At 54.2% G+C, this 21,830-nt stretch overlaps 1 protein-coding gene across 6 annotated transcripts in view; it reads left to right on the plus strand.

The window, feature by feature from the left end:
- The window catches only part of lrrcc1 (leucine rich repeat and coiled-coil centrosomal protein 1), a 218,278-nt gene that overhangs the window by 136,238 nt on the left and 60,210 nt on the right, over positions 1-21,830 (plus strand). For all 6 annotated transcript variants that reach the window (XM_072467939.1, XM_072467941.1, XM_072467943.1 and 3 more), the window contains one exon: positions 10,565-10,739. In XM_072467939.1, coding sequence (XP_072324040.1) covers positions 10,565-10,739 — 175 coding nt within the window. The remainder of the gene's footprint in view (positions 1-10,564; positions 10,740-21,830) is intronic.

Below are 21,830 nucleotides of genomic sequence, written 5' to 3' on the forward strand. Positions count from 1 at the left end.
CACCTAACATGGGCCGCGGACTAAATGCACCGGGGCAAGGTTCGAGCCAGGAGACCCCAGACCTGGGGACAGATGAAGATCTTGCGTATGCGGCACTGCTGTCACCCACCACGTCAACCATCGCAGATACACTCACTTCGGTTGGGCACGTAAGTGATGAGTCTTCTGGGTCATTGACTGGTGCTCACCACACATCCGTACCGGTACAGCAGGTGGAGGTAGGAGCAGCCGAGGGGCTGGACGGTCGGAGGGCAGCCCAGGCCCAGCACCCAGCTGCCGCCCAGACGGTTCCCGGGTTCCTGGACTTGCCAGACCCACCCACAGACCCCGATGCCTTTGGAACCCCAGGGACTAGACAACGGGATGACGGCTGTCATCCGGCCACTGCAGACGCAGCTGGAGGAGTCCATCCGCGTCCACGAGCAGGGAGTGGTGCCGGTCATGGCTTCCACCCAGGCCGTCCCATTCTGAGGCCCGGGGGCCACTGGGCTCCCCGAGGGAGGAGGAGGTTCCGGTGCCGTCCCGGTTACTCCAGCAAGGGAGGTACCGGAACACTCGGACTCCCCCCGTTCTGTTCTTGGTGCATCTGGTGGGCAGCGGGCAGAGCAGGCTGGCACCACGACATCCAGCACGCCCGCCGAGCAGCCTGGCCCATCCAAGCCGGGACGCCCCAGGAAACGCGCGCCGACAGGGAGCCAAGTCGCAGGGCAGGAGTCTCAGCAGTCCGCCTCCACTCCTACTGTACCGTCTGGGGAAACACCAAGACGTAGTGGTAGAGTCCGTAAGGCCAAGAAGTTAGACACGTATTAAGCTGGCACGGGTGCAGGGCACATCTTAGTTATAGGGGCTAGGGCACTTGTCTTTGAATGTCACGATTAAAGTCACTGTTACACCAAACCTAGATGCGTCTGTGCTATGTCCGGTGCCTGAGGGGATTGTGAGGGGGACCGAGTGACGCTGGGGTTCGAAGTTCAGTACAACGGTGAGGCCTGGTGTTCCCCCCCCCCCACCCAAACACCCTGTCGTCCTCAGCACACCGACGCCCACTGCCCCACGTGGACATGTGATGGAGTTACCGTGACGCATACAGGGACCACCGAGGTTGAGAGTTCAGATATAGCCATGAGTCAGACATTGCGTAGCGATCCGGAGCTCACAGCTCATCGCGGAGTGGGTTGTCATCATTCAACATGGCACTGATCACACCCGCTGACAGAAGCAATTGTGTGAGACCATCCTGTTGTGCCGCTGGTGTAAGGTGCTGTGAAAGTTGGGCTGTGGGCGGTAGGGTTGTGCGATGGTTCGGAAGGTGGGGGGTGCTGGGTGGTCCCTTGGAGTGCCATCGGCGGTGCAAGTGACCTACCCCTAGTAATGCGCGGCAATCAACGCCTTGCATGCTCGTTGTCCCAGCCGGTGTCGTTGTGCAGCCTCACGGCCATATCCCGCACCCCAGTCGTGCCTGTGCCCCCCACACCCCGATCCTCCCCCTCCTCCTCCTCCTCATGTTCAGAGGCGTCGCCCTCATCGGGCTCACCCGGTGCATCCTCCTCCATGACATCGCCCCTCTGTTGGGCGATGTTGTGCAATACACAGCAGGCCACAAAAACTCTTCCAACCCTGTCGGGGTGGTACTGCAGAGCGGTCCAGGCACCGGACTCTCATCTTGAGGAGGCCGAAGCACCTCTCCACAACACCCCTGGTTGCAGTATGGGCCTCATTATAGCGGGTCTCCGCGTTGGTCTGTGGCCTCCGTATTATCAGCCACGACCACAACGGGTAACCCCTGTCGCCCAGCAACCAGCCCCTCATCTAGGGGGGTGACCCTCGAAGATAGCGGGGATGAATGATTGTGCCAATATGAACACGTCATGCACGCAGCCTGGGTATTGGGTGCACACGTGCATTATCCTCAATCGATGGTCGCAGACCATCTGGATGTTCATGGAATAGTTCCCCTTCCTGTTCAGGAAAACGTCCCTGTTCTCCAAGGGTAGACGGATGTTGATGTGCACCCCATCAATGATGCCCTGGACCATCGGGATCCCGGCCGCTGAGGCGAAATCCGCTTCCCGGGCAGCCTGGCATGCGCGGTCCTCCGGAAAATTAATGTATCTTTCAGCGACGGCATAGAGGCCGTCGGTAACGGCCCGGATGCACCGATGCCTCAGAGATTCCAGAGAGGTCCCCGCTCGGCGCCTGGAAGGACCCCGTGGCAAAAAAATTGAGGGCAACCGTGACCTTGATGCTCACCCGGATGGCATGTCCTCCCCCTTGTTCCACATGGTGCCAGGTGCGCCATTAGGTGGCATATGTGTGCCACCGTCTCCCAACTCAATCTGAGTCTCCTGCATGCCGCGTCCGGAAGGTCCTCGAACGACATGCGGTCCCGGTACACACAAGGCCGCATGGGGCGCCTCCGGTGCCTTGGCCGTGCTCCTCCCCCGGCACCCCAACAGGATCTGATTCGTCGACCTCTGCCTGCCTGACGACGTGGAGGTCATTGTCACCCTCCACCTCCTCTTGGACCTGTTGGGCGTGGGGGCCTGCAGCATGAGCGCCTGCCACGGGGCCCAGTGCAGCCAGTCCCTCTGCTGCACCTGCCTTTGCAGCAGCTTCTCAGCCGCCTGCGTCGGCGGCGCTGAATGGCAACCTGCAGGGCAGCAGCTGAAACATTGATGGCTGTTGTGCAAACATAACGAACTAAACGGGGGGGGGGGGGGGTGTTGGGAGGGAGAGACAACTACATTTTTAACGAGGGTGCTTGGATACTTCGACAGCCAGGGCCCATGGGATACATGGATGCCCCGGTTGGCTGATTCCGCTTCATACACGCAAGCGCCCTTACACCTGCCCACAGTATCCGTCGCCCGTCCAGTTCACCCCGTCCCCCCTCATTGCAGCGCCAGTGGCCTCAGCCCATCACCATGATCTTCACTTGGAAGCGTGTCTTCGCAACCGTCCTGCCATGGCAGTCCAGCTGGTGTGTTGCTCACCGGCCGTGGACGCAACTTCCTTCTGCCTGGGGTGAGGCCCGCCACTCACCTTCCTCCTCCACATCGTCAGCCAGTCGTGCTTTAAATACCAGGGGTGAACGGCAGGTCACGCCGTCGGGACTTCAGCCCATCCGGGTCGCAGAATAGCGGGGGGCAGGAAGAATAGCCGTTATTACTACCTCAGGCAATTCTCCGGCAGGCGAGGTGGGAGAATGGCGGAACGGCGTTGGACTGGCGCCTCGGGAAAAATTGGCGTGAACGGCTGTAATGACCTCCAATTGGCATTATTGGTTGACCAATTGGAGTATGAGCCCACTCAATGATAGCTCATTGAGGGGCCCATATAAGCGCCGGTGTAGGCTTTGTGAGGCAGTCTTAAGTTGACTGGAATGCTAGCAGCACTGTTTGGAGCTGCTCTTGTATATAAGTTATTGCAAATAAATACTGGTGTGGTGATGGAACCCCTGCCTCCTGTGGATTATTACAGTGGCGACGCGGTAAACAAAGAACCTTGCGGAGACCAGCTGCCGCACTCTGAGGGTAGGCCTTGCTCTTTCAAAAATGCCTCTTTTTGGGAAGTTGGTTGCATTTGACCCGACTATTGAGGACTGGTCCCAATATGTGGAGAGAATGTGTTACTTTTTCCAGGCCAATGAGATAACAGAGGATGGAAGGAAACGGGTTATACTGCTGTCGGCGTGTGGACCCTCAGCCTTCGCCATTATACGTAGTCTAACTTATCCCGATACGCCGGACACGATACCTTTCCAAGAATTAACGAAATTAGTGGAAGAGCAATATGACCCAAAACCACCCCTCATTTTGCGTAGGTACAGATTCTACACAACGAAGCGGGAAGACAGAGAGTCAGTCACGAATTTCTTGACCCGCCTGAAAAGGCTGGCGGAAAAATGTGAGTTCGGCCCGACGCTAAATGAAATGCTTCGGGACCGGTTAGTGTGTGGCATAAATGATCTCCAAATACAGAAGCGCATGTTGGCGGAAATGCAGCTAGACTGCAGGCGGGCGTTACAGCTCGCACTGTCCCTAGAAAAGGCAGCAAGTGGGGCGCAGGAACTACAGGGCATGCCAATGGAGGTAGATACCTGGGAGAGGGACTACCACAATGGGTCCAGCTACCAGATAGCCACCCTCCGGAAAAGCCTGAAGAACAGAGGGCCAAAGGAAAACCCAGAACTGCCCCCAAGTCTGCTAGGACTAATTGGAGACAGAGGGAACTACCGGCTGAGGCTCCCCCAACAGAGAAGGACCGTTTCTGGCACCAGGCAGAGTGGGGTAACAGCGATAGAAACCCTAGAAGGAGGTGGCAAAAGAGGAAAAGCAGGTGGGGACGCAGGATGTACACAACCTAGATGCCCCATCCTCCTCCGAAGGGGAACAGTTATATAATATTGCGACGAAGAAAGCAGAACCTATTAAGATTACCCCATGGGTGAACGGTCTGCCGACAATAATGGAAATAGACACGGGTGCGGCCATATCAGTAATGGGAGTGGCAGCATTTTAAAAAAGCAAAGATGGACTCCAGCCACTAACCCTAACAAAAACATCGATGAAACTTAAAACCTACACGGGGGAACCCCTGGAAGTTCTAGGCACGACTCGTGTACCCGTGGAATATGACAAACATTTGCTCAGATTACCATTGACGATAGAGGGCTCCGGACCGAACTTAATAGGACGGAACTGGCTGAAAGACCTAAACTTAGATTGGATGAAAATTTTCCAGAGTGGAAGCGGGCAGTTGATTGGAGTACTCCAAAAATACCCGGAGGTCTTCCAAGAAGGTTTGGGGGAAATTATAGGCGCCAAAGCAACTTTGCACGTGGATCCAGAAGCCCTTCTGAAATTTTGTAAGGCCAGGCCGGTACCTTTTGCATTAAGGAAGAAAGTAGATGTTGAAATAGAAAGGTTACGGCGCGACGGCATTATCAGACCAGGACAGTTCTCTGAATGGGCAGCGCCGGTGGTACCAATTTTGAAGCCAGGCGGCTCGATACGTCTCTGTGGAGATTTCAAACAGACAGTAAACAAATACGCACTGCTGGACAAATACCCGATCCCGAAAATAGACGACCTATAAGCCAAATTGGCAGGTGGGCTTTTGTTCACGAAACTGGACATGAGCCACGCCTACCTGCAGTTAAAACTGGACAAGGACTCCCAGAGGTTCACTACGATCAACACCCTGAAGGGACTTTTTCGTTATACTAGGCTACCCTTCGGAGTGTCATCAGCCTGCGCTATATTCCAGCGTACGATGGAAAATATTCTGCAGGGACTACCGCAGGTGGCGATTTATTTGGACGATGTCTTAATCACGGGTAGGACAAACAGGGAACACTTAAGGAACCTGGAGGAAGTGCTCGGGCGTTTCGCAAAGGCAGGCGTACGGCTGAAAAGAGAAAAATGTGTTTTTCTGGCCCCACAAGTGACGTACCTGGGATATAAAGTAGACGAGTCGGGCTTACACCCATTGGAAGACCGAGTAAGGGCAATAAAAGAAGCCCCAGCTCCCACCACGGTCCAGGAGCTATGATCATTTCTAGGATTGGTAAAATATTATGGGAAATTTATTGAAAATAGGGCGTCCATCCTAGAACCCCTCCACCAGCTACTGAAAAAGGGACAAGAATGGAAATGGTCTGCCCGCCAAAACCGAGCATTTAGGGACATTAAGGAACAGCTGTCATCCGAAAATGTCCTAGAGCATTATGACCCAAGGAAGGAGTTGGTGGTCACGTGTGACGCATCACCTTACGGGGTAGGAGCCGTCTTAGCCCATGGAGGAAGGAATGGGGAAGAACGGCCAATAGCCTATGCTTCGAGGACCTTGGCGATGGCTGAGAGAAAGTACGCCCAAATCGAGAAGGAAGGACTGGCGGTGATATTTGCAGTAAAAAAAATTCACCAGTATCTGTACGGGCGGGAATTCACCATAGTGACGACCATAAGCCGTTATTAGGGTTATTAAAAGAAGACAAGTCAATATCCCCGATTGCATCAGCTAGAATCCAATGCTGGGCGTTGCTACTGGCGGCGTATAGATACGTTTTGGAGCACAGACCGGGAACGCGAGTAGCAAATGCAGATGCTTTGAGCAGACTTCCCCTCCCAGACACCCCGCCGCTAATACCGAAAGTAGAGGAGACAGTAATGACTCTAAATTTTTTGGACACCCTACCAGTGGACGCACAACATATTCGGTTGTGGACGCAAAAAGACCCAGTTTTAACCAAGATGAAGCATTTACTGCTAACAGGGGAACTGGAGAGACCAGTGGAGCCCCAGATTGACCACGCCGGCCCTTTCATGGGCTCAATGTTTTTGGTGATAGTGGACGCCCACTCCAAATGGTTGGACGTCCACCGGTAAACGCGGCAAGCACAGCATCGACAATTGAAAAGCTCGGCCTCGTTTGCAACACATGGACTGCCGGAGGTATTGGTGTTGGACAACAGAACGGCATTCACAAGTGGGGAATTTGGAAAATTCCTAAAGGCCACAGCAAAACGGCCCCTTACCATCCAGCGTCCAACGGCCTGGCAGAGAGAGCGGTCCAGACACTAAAAGCGGGACTCAAGAAGCAGCCGGCAGCGTCAATGGACACAAAGCTCTCCCGCTGGCTGTTTGATTACAGGACCACACCGCATTCCACAACGGGCATACCGCCAACTGAACGCTTAATGGGAAGGCGGCTGCGAACGAGGCTGAGTCTCCTTTTCCCAAATTTAACGGGGAAAGTGGAGAAACAACAGGAGGTCCAACGCAGGGGGCACGATAATAGTCGGCAGCAGAGACATTTCCAGGTGGGGGCACCGATTTGGGTCAAGAATTATGGAAATGGACCAACGTGGGTCAAAGGCACGATAGAGTCCCAAACAGGGCCCATATCATATAAAGTTTCGATAGGAGGTAAGGTGCTGAAGAAACACCGAGACCAAATAAAGGCAGCGGAACCACACCTGGAGGCAGTCGAAGCAGGACCGCCTCAAGCTGGGATAGCTCAGACGGGAAAGATACCCACACCCCAGCCCCGAGCAATTTCTCCAGAACCCGTCATCCAGTCGTCAGAGTTGGAGATGGACATGTTCGACGAGGCCGCCGCGACACCTCTCCCCGAGGACGAGGAAGTACAACTTCCAAAGAGGTCGTCAAGGAAAAGAAGGGCACGTATAAGGTACACCCCACCCACGTCGGAGAATGACCCGGCGGACGACACAGAGGTGACAGAGCCGGACAGGAGGAGCAGGAAGAAGCTCAGAGGAATGCCAGCTGGCAGGAATTCCTCGGACCTTGGGGGGGGGGGGGGGGGGTGTAATGACCTCCAACTGGCATTATTGGTTGGCCAATTGGAGTATGAGCTCCTGCAATGATATCTCATTGAGGGGGCCCATATAAGCACCTGTGTAGGCTTTGTGAGGCAGTCTTAAGTTGACTGGAATGCTAGCAGCACTGTTTGGAGCTGCTCTTGTATGTAAGTTATTGCAAATAAATACTGGTGTGGTGACGGAACCCCTGCCTCCTGTGGATCATTACAACGGCGATTCTCCCAAGCGGCGCGGCATGGGAGAATCGCGCCCATGATGTTTATATGGTTGCTCTATAGCACCATCTAGTGACTAGAGTAGTAACATTACATTAATCTTTTATGTTCCTTACAATATCCACGTGGTTTCTTCCATCTATCCTCCGGTAAGTCGGGTCGCTAGATGGGCCTCTCCAGGTCGGGACAGGTCTCGTTTTGGGGTCCGGGTCGTGCGGTCCAAGTGTTGGCATTAGTTCTTAGGCCAGGTCAGGCGCTCCGAGAGCCGGGTCTGGTCCTATTCGGGGTCGAAGTCAGACTTCCGGGTTGGGCCTCTTCAACTTCCAGGTTGGGTGGTTGGAGGTGTCCTGCCGGGTCGGGTCAAGTCATGTCGTCCTGTCCATGGGTGTCTAAGGATCTTTAAACCTGCAAGAGAACATTAAAGAGAAAGGTTAATGTTAGCATTAGAATTAAATTTTAAGAGATTAGTATGGTTATAGGAGATGTGGGAAGAGGATCTGTGTGAGAGAGCTCGCAGAGAGTCACCACGCTCTGGCGCCATCTTGTTTGACAGGTATGACAGGTTGCAAAATATGACAATCTCTAATGCAATTTGTAGTTTTATTGTATAAAATTGCATCTGTCATTAGTGTAAGAACAGAACTAATTGCTCCTTTGAGATGGCTAATGAACAGTCAAGGTTTGGCTCGGTGCATAACTATTAGTCAACTGATGAGCAGCAAAACAATTTATCCAGACAGCCTTGCAATACAAAAACTACAAAAACACACACGGTCATGTTACTGTCGGCGTTCATCATTCATCTTGCAATTCCTCTGTGTACACTGAATACCTGTTCATAGACTTGTATATGAAACAGAATCATCAAAACGCAACTAGGAGTAGAATTCTCTCTGTTAAGAGCGAGAATGGAAAATTTGGCGTCTCAACCAAAACTTCATTAACTTTCAGTGGCACCGGAAAATTCCAGCCGCGAACGAGGATGGAAGATTTTGGCTACATCTTTAATTTGCATCCACAAAGGAAGCGATTCTCCGGAAAGATTTCTAAATGTGATTCTCCGGGACCGCGCTCGCCAGCCCCGCTCACGAGGTCGAGGAACATTTAAACAGCACCCCCCCCAAACCCCAGACATTTCCGCCCCCAAGTGAGCAGCCGCCCCCAACCTTCCATGTGCCCCTCCATACAACTACTGTGAACCAAGCATGCGGCTAACGATGCCCTCTCTATGTCTCCGCACGGTCACTGGTGTATATGACTTGCATAACATGTACAGTAGCAATGATAAGGAAAGAAGGTGCAACTCACTGTAAAGATCAACTCTCAAGTTAATTATATTGTATTGCTAGAATAAAGTTTAAAGAGCAACACTTGAAAAATTTTATAATAATGCCATTTGTAGGTTGAAATGAGAATACTAAAAGGCAAACATAGGGCTGAGTTTCTACCAGCTACTTTGTTAAAGGCTGGGAAGTGGGAAGATTGCCAAAATGGTACACTAAGGCATTTGGTGTGCCTGTCATCTCCCCATCAGCATGTCATTTAGCCAGTGGCTGGAAAGGTGGCAGACACCGTCCTCGACCAGAACCCAATTCAGCCACTTAAGTAATCAGTGAAAGGCCTCTACCCTTCCACGCTGTCATTCTACCAGCAGCTTGGGAGAATAGGACCCACTATTATGTGGGGAGATTGCCCATCCTCCAGGTGCTGAGCTGCTGTCCATCTACTGTCCTTTATAGGGCCGTCAGCCTTGGCAGCAGCCACTTAATTGCTACTGCTAGTAAAATGCATCCCTAGGTCCCACTGTCCCCCAACACTTTGGCAGCACCACTACCGCCTATGTGAAATTCAATCCGCAAAACTTATTTTTATGGTTTTGGATTAGCTAGCATTAACAATTATTCCCCTTTGACTTTTTTTTTTGTTAGCAAATGAGGATCCCTAGGGTCCATGAAGGGAGATGAAGAATGCAAATAGTTCTAGCCTTTAATTCACATGAAGGAATTTCATAAATTTTCTGTGGTTCATGTCATGATATATAATAACTGTTGAGTCCCCACTCTTCAAGAGCCTTAATTCTGATCCTAGTAATTAATTTTCATGACACTGCAATCTATCATTCTAATTTACAGGTGTAGAACAAGTGCATTTTATAATGAATCCAACATTAAGTCAATTATAAATTTGACATGCCATTCATTATATTCTGTTGAAGTTACATTGGAATCCTCCTGTATTCAATCATTAGGGAAAGACAAAAATAGTTGAGATGAGCAGAAAATTGGTAACAACTTGTATATATGAGGACTTTGTCAGGAATAGTGAAGCTCGTGTCCAAATATGATCCAGATCCTTCACTGTCGCTGGGTTAAAATCCTAGACCGTCTTTCCTAACAGCACTGTGGGTGTTCCAACAACACATGGACTGCAGCATTTCATGAAGGCCGCTCACCAACACTTTCTCAAGGACAATTAGGGGATGGCAGGGCAGCACGGTGGCGCAGTGGGTTAGCACTGCAGTCTCACGGTGGCGAGGTCCCAGGATCGCTCCTGGCTCTGGGTCACTGTCTGTGTGGGATTTGCATATTCTCCCCGTGTTTGCGTGGGTTTCGCCCCCACAACCCAAAAAGATGTGCAAGCTAGGTGGATTGGCCATGCTAAATTGCCCTTAATTGGAAAAAATTAATTGGGTACTCTAAATTTTTTTTAAAAGGATGGCAATAAATGCTGGCCTCGCCAACATATAAGTGCTGAGGTTTGAATTCTGGAAAGAAAAAAATCACCAATTAAGTCATTTTGGTTCTCTGATTAGCATTTTAGGACTTCGATACCAGTTAGTACAACATTTGGTTAGCGACATAAGGACTGAATTTTCATTGACATTGTCCAACTTGTAATTTGAATAGAAGCTGCAGAAAAATGGCATTCATCTCTGCAGAAATTATCCTGCTAAAGATTATTGGAAGCATTTTGATTTTTGAAATTTTCTTCAATTTTAATTTAGAGCCGGTTCCGGGCACTGGAACACACAGCTGAAGAAGATAAGAAAAAAACTGTTCAGGTTGAGCTACTTAAGCAGGAGAAATCTAGACTGATTTCACAGCTAACCGCACAGGAGTCTGTGATTGATGGCATTCGAGCTGAAAAGAGGATATGGGGACAGGAGTTAGCCCAACAAGGTAAGACTTTGTTTTAACTGCATTGGTTGAAATAAAAACCACTTTCACATTCTTAATTTCAAATCCAGCCAAGTGAGAAGTAATGAAAGTCATAGCATCAAGTGATTTTCCAATACTTCAAATAATAATATTTTACATATCCATGAGGTCATGCAAGATGGAAAAAAATGAGTCAAAAACGGCTAATAATTTAAAAGCTGTAAAGTAACAAAAATTAGTGACCATTCAATTATTAAGTAACCAAAAAATTAATAGAAACCATAACAATATTAGGTTAAGTTTGATTTCCAAGAAATGTGTGGAAACTGTAATTTGGGGCAAAATCAATGATCACTTAAACAAATGCAGGATAAACATGGAAAACCAGCATGGATTCATGCATGGTAGCACAGTGGTTAGCACTGTTGCGTCACAGCGCCAGGGTCCAAGGTTTGATTCCTGGCTTTGGCCACCTTCTGTACGGAGTCTGCACATTCTCCCCATGCCTCCGGGTGCTCCAGTTTCCTCCCACAAGCCTCAAAAAATGTGCTGTTAGGTAATTTAGACATTCTGAATTCTCCCTCTGTATCCGAACAGGCGCCGGAATGTGGCGACTAGAGGCTTTTCACAGTAACTTCATTGCAGTGTTAATGTAAGCCTACTTGTGCCAATAAAGATTATTATTAAGGGGAAATCAGGTTTAATGAACTTGCTGGAGTTTTTTGAGGAGGTAACAGAGAATGTTGATGAGGGCAATGTTGTTGATGTGATATGTGTGGATTTTCAAAAGGCATTTGATAGAGTGCCACATAACAGACTTGTGAGCAAAATTCTAGCTCTTGGATTAAGAGGAAAGCAGGTACTTAGATAAGAAATTGACTGAGATACTGAAAACCGAGAGTAGCAATTAAATGGTTGTTTTACAGGTTTGACAAAGTTTTGTAGTAGAGTTCCCCAGGGGTCGGCTGTAGAACCCTTGCTCTTCCTAGTGTATATTGATGACCTAGACTCCGGTATTCAGGGCATGATTTCAATGTTTTCAGAAGATTTGAAACGTCAACTGATGAGGATAGTCTTGAACTTCAAAAGAACAGACATGTTGGTGGATTGGACAGACATGTGGCAGCTTGCGTTCAATGCAGAGAAGTGTGAGGTACATAGTACATACATACATAGAACATACAGTGCTGAAGGAGACCATTCGGCCCATCGAGTCTGCACCGACCCACTTAAGTCCTCATTTCCACCCTATCCCTGTAACCCAATAACCCCTCTAACCTTTTTGGTCACTAAGGGTAATTTATCATGGCCAATCCACTTAACCTGCACATCTTTGGACTGTGGGAGGAAACCGGACCCGGAGGAAACCCACGCCGACACGGGGAGAACGTGCAGACTCCGCACAGACAGTGACCCAGCAGGGAATCGAACTTGGGACCCTGGCGCTGTGAAGTGTACTATCCACTTGTACTACCGTGCTGCCCTGATTCATTTCAAAATGATTCATTTTGGCAGGAAGAATATGGGGAGATAAAATAAAGGGAAAAACTCTAAAGGAGGTGCAGGAACAGAGGTACCTCGGTGTGTATGTGCATAAGTCATTGAAGATGACAGGGCATTTTGAGAGAGCAGTTAATAAAACATGATGGGCATGATCTAATGGAAAAGTTTCTAAGTGTCATTTGTCGCGGGCTTTGCTGGGAGTTTCTCACCGGCTCAGTCGGCAAGTTCCCTACCTCTATCTACCCACACGTGTTCACTTTTTCGGGCCCTGGGAAGGTTATCCTCGGTCAAGCCCACACTTCGAATTATTTTCATCATTGGAGAGCTGAACTCGATGTCCGGACTGGTTCCTCAGCTTTCCGGCCGCCATTTTGAAATGGCGTATCAATCTCTTAAGTGTGCTTGAGGTCCCCCACACCCCTCACCCATGGGCAAAGTCAGCCCCCATACATATGGGCATTACCCCGCATACCCCAAGTGATGACATCCGGCTACAGGGTGGTTGAAGGCCCCCCCCCCCTTTCAGGCCTTTCCACGACCCCTTTTGGCACCCCCCCCCTTCCAGGACCCCAACTTTTCTTTCCCCCCCCTCCCTCCAACCTTCCAGAGGCCCCATTACAACCCACCCCCCACACTCTTCGTTACCCCCCCCCCCCCACCACACCCTCCTTTCATGGGCATGGCCCCCTCTGGTCCTGAACTTGGCAGTGCCACCCAAGCACCTGGCAGTGCTACCCGGGCACCTTGGCAGTGCCACCTTGGCAGTGCCAGAGTGGCAGTGTCTAGTTGCCAGGCTGGCAGTGCCATGGTGTCCATGTTCCAGGGGGAGGGCCAGGGGACCACCCCCCAGGGGCCATTCTACCTAGCCTACGTTTGTGTGGACCAGTACCGAATTGCACCCGGTTGGGGACTCCCTGTGGTGACTGTTAGATGCCGGGAGGCCGGTAGATTCCGGGTGTGTACGCCTAAGTAGGTTTAAAGCCTACTTCAGCTTGGTCCCACCCCTTGTGGCCGGGATCCTGATCGTGCCACCTTGTGAGGTCTGGATAGATCTCACGAGGCGTACTAGCTGCCGGGAAGCCCACGGAAGGCTTCTCCTGGCATCTGCTGATCACAACGTTCCACTTCGGGCGTGATGCGGCCAGTAGATTGCGCCCAAAGTATTTTAGGCTATATTAATAGAGGCATTGAGCACAAGAGGAAGGCGGGTCATGTTGAACTTGTACAAGACTCTAGTTCTTCGCAAGTGCCATACTTGAGGAAGGATGTGAAGGCATTGGGGAAAGTACGGAGGAGATTCACAAGAATGATTCCAAGGATACAAAGTTGTAGCTATGAGGATAGATTGAGAGGCTAGGACTATTTTCGATGGAGAAAATAAAACTGAAAAAAGACTTGACAGAGATATTCAAGATTCTAAGGGTCATGGACAAAATTAATAGTGAGAAACTGTTCCCCTTAAGAGTACATAAAGAACTAGAGGACACAAATTCAGAATAATTGGCAAAAGGAGTAAAAGTGATGGGAGGAATTATTTTTTTCATCAAGAGGGTGGTTGGAGGCTGGAGTGAGCTTCCCGCGAGGATGATGGAGGCAGATTTGATTGAGGTATTCAAAAGGGAATTGGATTGTTATCTGACAAGAAAGAATGTGCAAGGTTACAGGGATAAGGCAGGGCAGAGAGCCAGTGCAGACGTGATCGACCAAATGGCCTCCTTTTGCACTATAAGGATTCTGTGATTCTGGTTGCATTAGAGGGCTGAGTGATAATCAAATCAATAGAATGTGCATTTCTGGGTGCACAAAGCCTGAGCATGCTATTTGACGGAAGGACATTGTGATCAAATAGCACGAGGAGCTGATGGCAAATGCATGTAGCATGCACTTGAAGGTAAGTCTTTATTCAATATTTTTTGCCATTGTTTCTCCACCCTAACCACTTCATTGTTCTTCTCCCCAAATTTGCTGTTGGACCCCTTTCTACTTTTAATGGGTGTTTACCCATTGTCATTTACTGTACCACTCTGGGTATGAATGTGTCATTATATTTGCTGATTATTAAGGAGGAATGAGAAGAGGTGCACTTGGATCTTAGACAGTTATGACAAAATTGAGGGATTCCAGAGTGCATAAGCGTGCAGTACTGAGGATGTGCACCATTATTGGAGAAGGGCTTTTCAATCAGATGTTAAACCATGATGCTCTTTGCCTCTTGGACGTGACACATCCCACATGACACTTTTCTGAAGAACTTAGTCTCCTGTTATGACAAATGTAGGAATTTTATATATTTTGTATTTTTAAGTATTTGGTGCAGTAAGGGTGAAAAACTTTGAGTTAGTATGTGACTGCTGCGATCAAGTTTAAAAAAAATCCTGGACAGACCTGAAAAGCACAGACCTAGTGAAATTGAAAAGTGAGAAGCCAGGGGCGAAATTCTCCGTTATCGGCGGAAAGTCCGCCGATCGGCGCAAAAAACGGCGCAAATCCGACTTGCGTCACGTCGGAAAAATGGGTCGATAGTCTCCGGCCCGAAATGGACTAGCAGCGACGTAACGGGATCCGCGCTTGCGCAGTGGTTCACGCCGTGCAGCGCCATACGCGCTGCACAGCGTGACGGCTCATAAGGCCGCGCTGCTCCCTCCCCACCCGACCGGAACACCCGACCGCAACACCCGACTGGATGGCTGGCCGTCGCTCAGCCCCGAGGTTCGAGTCACGCGATGTGGAGGCGCTCCTGGACGCGGTGGAGCAGAGGAGGGACGCCCTGTATCCCGGGCACGGCCGCAGAGTTGCCTCTCGCCACAGCCGGCGTCTGTGGAGGGAAGTGGCAGAGGCCGTCACCGCTGTGGCCCTGACACCACGGACAGGCACCCAGTGCCACAAGAAGGTGAAAGACCTCGTCAGAGCAGGCAGGGTGAGCCTCCCCCATATCCCCCATATCCCCCCCTCCCCCATATCCCCCCCTCCCCCATATCCCCCATATCTCCCCCCTCCCCCATAACCCCCCTCCCCCATAACCCCCCTCCCCCATATCCCCCCTCCCCCATATCCCCCCTCCCCCATATCCCCCCTCCCCCATATCCCCCCTCCCCCCCTCCCCCATATCCCCCCTCCCCCATATCTCCCCTCCCCCATATCCCCCCTCCCCCATATCCCCCCTCCCCCATATCCCCCCTCCCCCATATCCCCCCTCCCCCATATCCCCCCTCCCCCATATCCCCCCTCCCCCATATCCCCCCCTCCCCCATATCCCCCCCTCCCCCATATCCCCCCCTCCCCCATATCCCCCCTCCCCCATATCCCCCCTCCCCCATATCCCCCCTCCCCCATATCCCCCCCTCCCCCATATCCCCCCCTCCCCCATATCCCCCCCTCCCCCATATCCCCCCCTCCCCCATATCCCCCCCTCCCCCATATCCCCCATATCCCCCCTCCCCCATATCCCCCCCTCCCCCATATCCCCAAGTGAATCCAGCCCTAACCATAACCTCTGCAATGCACGCGCAACCGATGGCGTGCATTCATATACCTGCCTAACACCGTTGCCTTTTACCCCTGCCCCCACCCCCCCCACAGGAGAAGCGCGCACACAACAATAGGGAGCATGTGAGGACTGGAGGAGGGCCCGCTGATGAGAGGCCACTGACCGTACACGAGGAAAGGGCCCTGGAACTGGCTGGCGGACCTGAGGACCGGGAGGTTGCTGATGCAGAGGTCGGGGGCGTACTAGCGAGTGAGCCACCGACAGCCCGTCCCCATATCCCCCCTCCCCTATATCCCCCTCCCCCGTATCACCTGATCACTGCCTGATGTCTAACCATGCATGCTTCATTGTGTATCGCAGGACCAAACATCCAGGCACCCAGCCCCGCAGATGCAGACCGCCCGCAGGATGCCCCTCGGAGACCACAGGAGACGGAGAGACCCGCACCCTCCAGCATGCGACGCCCGCAGGATGCCCCTCGGAGACCACGGGAGACGGAGAGACCCGCACCCTCCAGCATGCGACGCCCGCAGGATGCCCCTCGGAGACCACGGGAGACGGAGAGACCCGGACCCTCCAGCATGCGACGCCCGCAGGATGCCCCTCGCACACCACGGGAGACCTGGAGCAACAGGGAGACGACACCCCCGTCACGTGCGGGAGCGACCACCCAGCGACGAGGGGGGCAGCCACAGGCCCCCGTCACATCCGAGCCAGGACACCACTACCCAGGACACCACTACCCAGGACACCCCTACCCGGGACAGCACTACCCAGGAAGACGAAATACCGGACAGTGACTCAGAGTGGATGGGTGGAGACGAACCCCCACCCCAAAGTGCCATGGACTCAGAGTGGGACGAAGAGCACGACACAACGCCACTGCTGTCACCAACACCCTCCACCATCGCAGAAACACTCACCACGGTTGGGCACTTTAGTGATGAGGCGTCTGGTACACTCACTGGTGCGTACAACACAGCCGTCCCGGTACAGCAGGTGGAGGTAGGAGCAGCAGAGGGACCGGGCGGTCGGAGGGCAGCCCAGCCCAAGCGAACATCTGCCGCCCAAATGGATCCCGGGTTCCTGCAGTTACCAGACCCACACATAGATCCGATGCAACCACCGACCCGGAGACGAGCGAAGAGGGTGACGGGCAGCTTGCGGCGGCTGCGGTCGCAGGTGGAGGAGTCCACCCGCGTCCAGGAGCTGGGAGTGGTCCCGGTCATGCGTGCCACCCAGGCTGACACCGCACGGGTGGCGTCCGCGGTGGAGGCAATGGGTGCGACGGTGTCAGACATGGGGAACGGTTTGCGAGGCCTGGGGCCTTCCGTGCAGGCGGCGTCTGTGGCCCAGGACATGGCTGCCCTCTCACAGGAGGCCATGAGCCAGTGCCAGCGCCAGATGGCAGAGGCGCTCAACGCCATAGCCCAGTCTCTGCAGGCCATGGCCCAGTCTCTGCAGGCCATCGCTGAGGGCATCGGCGCCAGTGGCCATGTGCAAGCCGGCGTCGCACTGCCACAGACAGGGTTTGCCAACCCCCTGGGCTCCATGGCTGCAAACCTGCAGACCCCTGTCGATACCAGCTCGGGCCTCCAGGACTGGCAGCGCCAGATGTCGGGGGGGCGTCGGATGGCCAGTCCGTTCGCATCCCCCACCCATGTAGAGGCCTGGGGGCCATCGGGCACCCCGAGGGAGGAGGAGGTGGTGTGGTCCGTCCCGGCTCCCTCTGTAGGGGAGGTCCCGGTACACCGCGACACCTCGGACCCCCCCCCCCCCCCCCCTTCCGTCCCAGGTGCATCGGGTGGGTAACGGGCAGGACAGGCTGGCAGCTCGCCATCCCAGTCGCCTGGGCCGCAGCCTGGTCCATCTAGGCCAGGACGCCCCAGGAAACGGCCGTCAAAGGGATCCAGTGTCAGAGGGCAGGAATCACAGGAGTCCACCTCCAGTTCTGCTGTACCGTCTGGGGAACCACGTAGACGTAGTCAAAGGGCCCGTAAGGCCAAACAATTAGACACTGAGTAAGTTGGCACGGGTGCAGGGCACAGATGAGTTTTAGGGGCTAGGGCACGTGCATGAACTCCTTTGGTTATTAAAGTCAATGTTACACCTACCGAAGCTGCCTTTGTGCTCTGTCCAAAGTGTGCGGGGGTGTCATGTACGTTGAGCGCAAGTGTGTGTGTGAGGGGTGGTCTTACCTCAGCCCCAGGTGAGTCTGCCCCCTTCCCCCTGGGCCGCCATCAACATCCCCCGGGCAGAGGTCGGGACCGTGCGCTGCAGTGTCACAGCCGCATGCAGGGATGGTCCGGGTGGATGGTGGTACTGTGGCCATGGGTCAGACATAGTCCAACGATGTAGAGCCAGGAGCTCATCGCAGGGCGGGTTGTCATCATCCTCCATGGCCTGCGATAGACACGCGTCCACCCGCAACTGAGAGCCCGGCCCGTTGTGCCTCAGGTGGATCGGCAATGGGGGGGGGGGGGGGTGGTTTGCATGTGGGTGGGGTTGGGGAGGGGGGTGAGGGTGCTGGGTGGGTGGATGGGTGTGGGGTGTGGGTGGTCGGCTGTTGCCATGGTGTGCGGTCTGTGGCCATACTACCCGATTCCCACGCCCATCTAGTCAGTGAAGCGGGCGTCTATCAGTCTGTCCCGTGCCCGCTGGGCCAGCCGGTAACGGTGGACAGCCACCCGCCTGTGTCTACCCCGTCTGCCCTGACCATTGCCCCCATCCCCCTCATCTGGGGAGGACTGGGCCTCTTCCTGCTGCTCCTCCACTCCGCCCTCCTCTGCCTGCGGCACATCGCCCCTCTGCTGGGCTATGTTGTGCAGGAATCAGCACACCACAATGATGCGGCCGACCCTATCTGACCGATACTGGAGGGCGCCCCCAGAGAGGTCCAGGCACCTGAAACGCATCTTCAGCACACCAAAGCACCTCTCGATCACTCCCCTTGTCGCTACATGGGCATCATTGTAGCGGTTCTCCGCCTCATTGCGTGGCCTCCGTATAGGCGTCATCAGCCACGATCGCAATGGGTAGCCCCTGTCGCCCAGCAACCAGCCCCTCAGCCGGGGGTGGCGTCCCTCGTACATGCCGGGGATGGATGACCGCGACAACACTAATGAGTCGTGTACACTGCCTGGGTGACGGGCGCAGACGTGCAGGATCATCATGCGGTGGTCGCAGACCACCTGTACGTTCATCGAATAGGTCCCCTTCCTATTAGTGAACACGGCCCTGTTATCTGCAGGTGGCCGCACGGCGACGTGCATCCCATCGATCGCGCCCTGGACCATGGGGAACCCGGCCACGGCAGAGAAGCCCACGGCCCGGGCATCTTGGCTGGCCCGGTCCACGGGGAAGCGGATGTAGCGGTGCGCCATGGCATATAGGGCATCTGTCACTGCCCGGGTGCACCGATGTCTGCGATATGCCGGACAGGTCCCCACTCGGTGCCTGGAATGACCCCGTTGCATAAAAGTTCAGGGCCACCGTAACCTTGACGGACACGGGGAGAGGGTGTCCCCCGCCAGTGCCACGCGGTGACAGGTGTGCCAGCAGGTGGCAGATGTGTGCCATGGTTTCCCGGCTCATCCGGAGTCTCCTCCTGCATTCACGGTCCGTGAGGTCCTGGTATGACTGCCGGGGCCGGTACACACGGGGCGCCCTCGGGTGCCTCCGTTGCCGTGGGGCCGCGACGTCCTCCTCCCCCTCCTCGTCCTGTCGGTCAGGTGTCCCTCCAGCCTGGGTGGCTGCCACCTGCCCCTCTGCGGCAGCCTGCGCCGCCTCTCTGGCACGCTCCTCCTCCTCCTCCTCTTCCTCCTCCTCATCCAGGGCAACATAGACATGAGCGGCTGCCACCACAGCGGCCAACATCGCTGGATGATCTGAAAACATGACGGCCTGGTGGGGGGGGGAGGGGATCGACGACATGTCATCATTGCCCATATCCCCTCCTCCCCCCAGCCAGGTGGCATGGACCGCATGGGTCCAACTGTTGGAGGCTGGCACCTGGCCAGGTGGACCAACTCACTTGCCCTCCCATCCCCCTCCTCGGCACGGACCCCCCCCCCCCCCCCCAACCTCCACCCCAGCACGGAACCCCCCACCTCCACCCCGGCACGGACCCCCAACCTCCACCCCGGCACGGCACGGACCCCCCCCAACCTCCACCCCAGCACGGACCCCCCCCAACCTCCACCCCAGCACGGGCCCCCCCCCCCCCAACCTCCATCCCAGCACGGACCCCAACCCCCAACCTCCACCCCGGCACGGCACGGACCCCCCCCCCCCCCCAACCTCCACCCCGGCACGGACCCCCCCCCCCCCCAACCTCCACCCCGGCACGGCACGGACCCCCCCCCCCCAACCTCCACCCCAGCACGGACACCCCCCCCCAACCTCCACCCCGGCACGGCACGGACCCCCCCCCCCCCCCAACCTCCACCCCAGCACGGACACCCCCCCCAACCTCCACCCCGGCACGGACCCCCCCCCAACCTCCACCCCGGCACGGACCCCCCCCAACCTCCACCCCAGCACGGACCCCCCCCCCCCCAACTTCCACCCCAGCACGGACCCCCCCCAACCTCCACCCCGGCACGGCACGGACCCCCCCCCCCCAACCTCCACCCCAGCACGGACACCCCCCCCCAACCTCCACCCCAGCACGGACCCCCCCCCCAACCCCCAACCTCCACCCCAGCACGGACCCCAACCTCCACCCCAGCACGGACCCCCCCCAACCTCCACCCCAGCACGGACCCCCCCCAACCTCCACCCCGGCATGGACCCCCTCCCGGCACTCCCCCGGAGCCCAGCCTACTCTAACCACCCCCCCCCCCCCCGCCGCACACACACACACACTACCCGAGACACACCTCTCCTCACGCAATCAGACTGCGGCCACGCCATTGCCTGCCCAGAGCCAACCCCCCAGGCCGTCACTCACCTCCACGCTGGTCGGCGTGAGTCTGGAGCACCGGGTCACGCCGATGAAAAGGAGGTTTGATTCACGTCGACGTGAACGGTCATCACGTCGACGGGACTTCGGCCCATCCGGAAGGGAGAATATCGGCAGGCCGAAAATCGGCTGCCTTGCGCAGACCCGTGACATTCTCCGCGGCAGCGGCGCCATTAACGCCCCGCCGACTTTTCTCCCTTCGGAGACTTCGGCAACCGGCGGGGGCGGGATTCACGGCGGCCAACGGCCATTCTCCGACCCTCTGGGGGGTTGGAGAATGACGCCCCAGAACTCTGAAATAGTCATAAAGTTGGTGATATCTTACTGCAGCCTGTGAAGCAATAGCTGAAGCAATTGTGCTTCAATTGGTGGTTGGATCGCTGAGAGATTATGTGAAAAAGCACATAGCTATTCAAGACAAAGGAATTACTGAAAGGAGCGTTTGAAATCCTGGAAGTGGATCCTTGCTGGAAACAGTTGAAGGAAAGCATTGCTTGAAAGATGATTCTAGGGCATGACTTTTCGAGAGCGGAGTTTGGAAACACTCGCATGAAAGCTGGAACCCAGTGACATCAGTTGTCTCAAAGTGTAATAATCATCTGGGGAATTTGAGAGTAAATCCACGGAAGTTCAATTGGGTGAGATCTGCCACTTAGTTTCAGAGTGGATCATGTCTGACCGCAGTTAGCCTGTTGAATTACAGGGACTGTGTGTTTACTGAGAACACTACAGCCTAAGATATATTTTGTACCCTGTGTTACGATAAGTTGGAGTGAAGGTGTATTGTATTATAATTGAACTTAGTTTAGTCATTTTCTTCCTATTGTTAAAAGCTAATTGGCATTCCTGTGACTCTGTTCATCCATGATTTCTAAAAGATTTAACGGTTATGGCCTTTTGAGCCATGGTTCCATTCTGGGACGTTCCCATCCAGTAGAAACATCAACTGGGAATGCTTTGAGGACATGAAAAGTGTTAGATAAATTCAAGTTTCTCCTTAACCAGCACTGATTAGGTTTCCATTCCCGGTGTGGCTTGGACAACCATAACTATTAGAATAATGATTTGCAAGGTGATCAGGAGCTGACTAGGAAGAATCTCAGTCCCTTCGGGTTTCATTAGTGAGCCAGTGCCTCGGAATGCTACTGATTCATAAGCA

Source organism: Scyliorhinus torazame, chromosome 11 (genome assembly GCF_047496885.1).
Source record: "Scyliorhinus torazame isolate Kashiwa2021f chromosome 11, sScyTor2.1, whole genome shotgun sequence".
Classification (NCBI taxonomy): domain Eukaryota; kingdom Metazoa; phylum Chordata; class Chondrichthyes; order Carcharhiniformes; family Scyliorhinidae; genus Scyliorhinus; species Scyliorhinus torazame.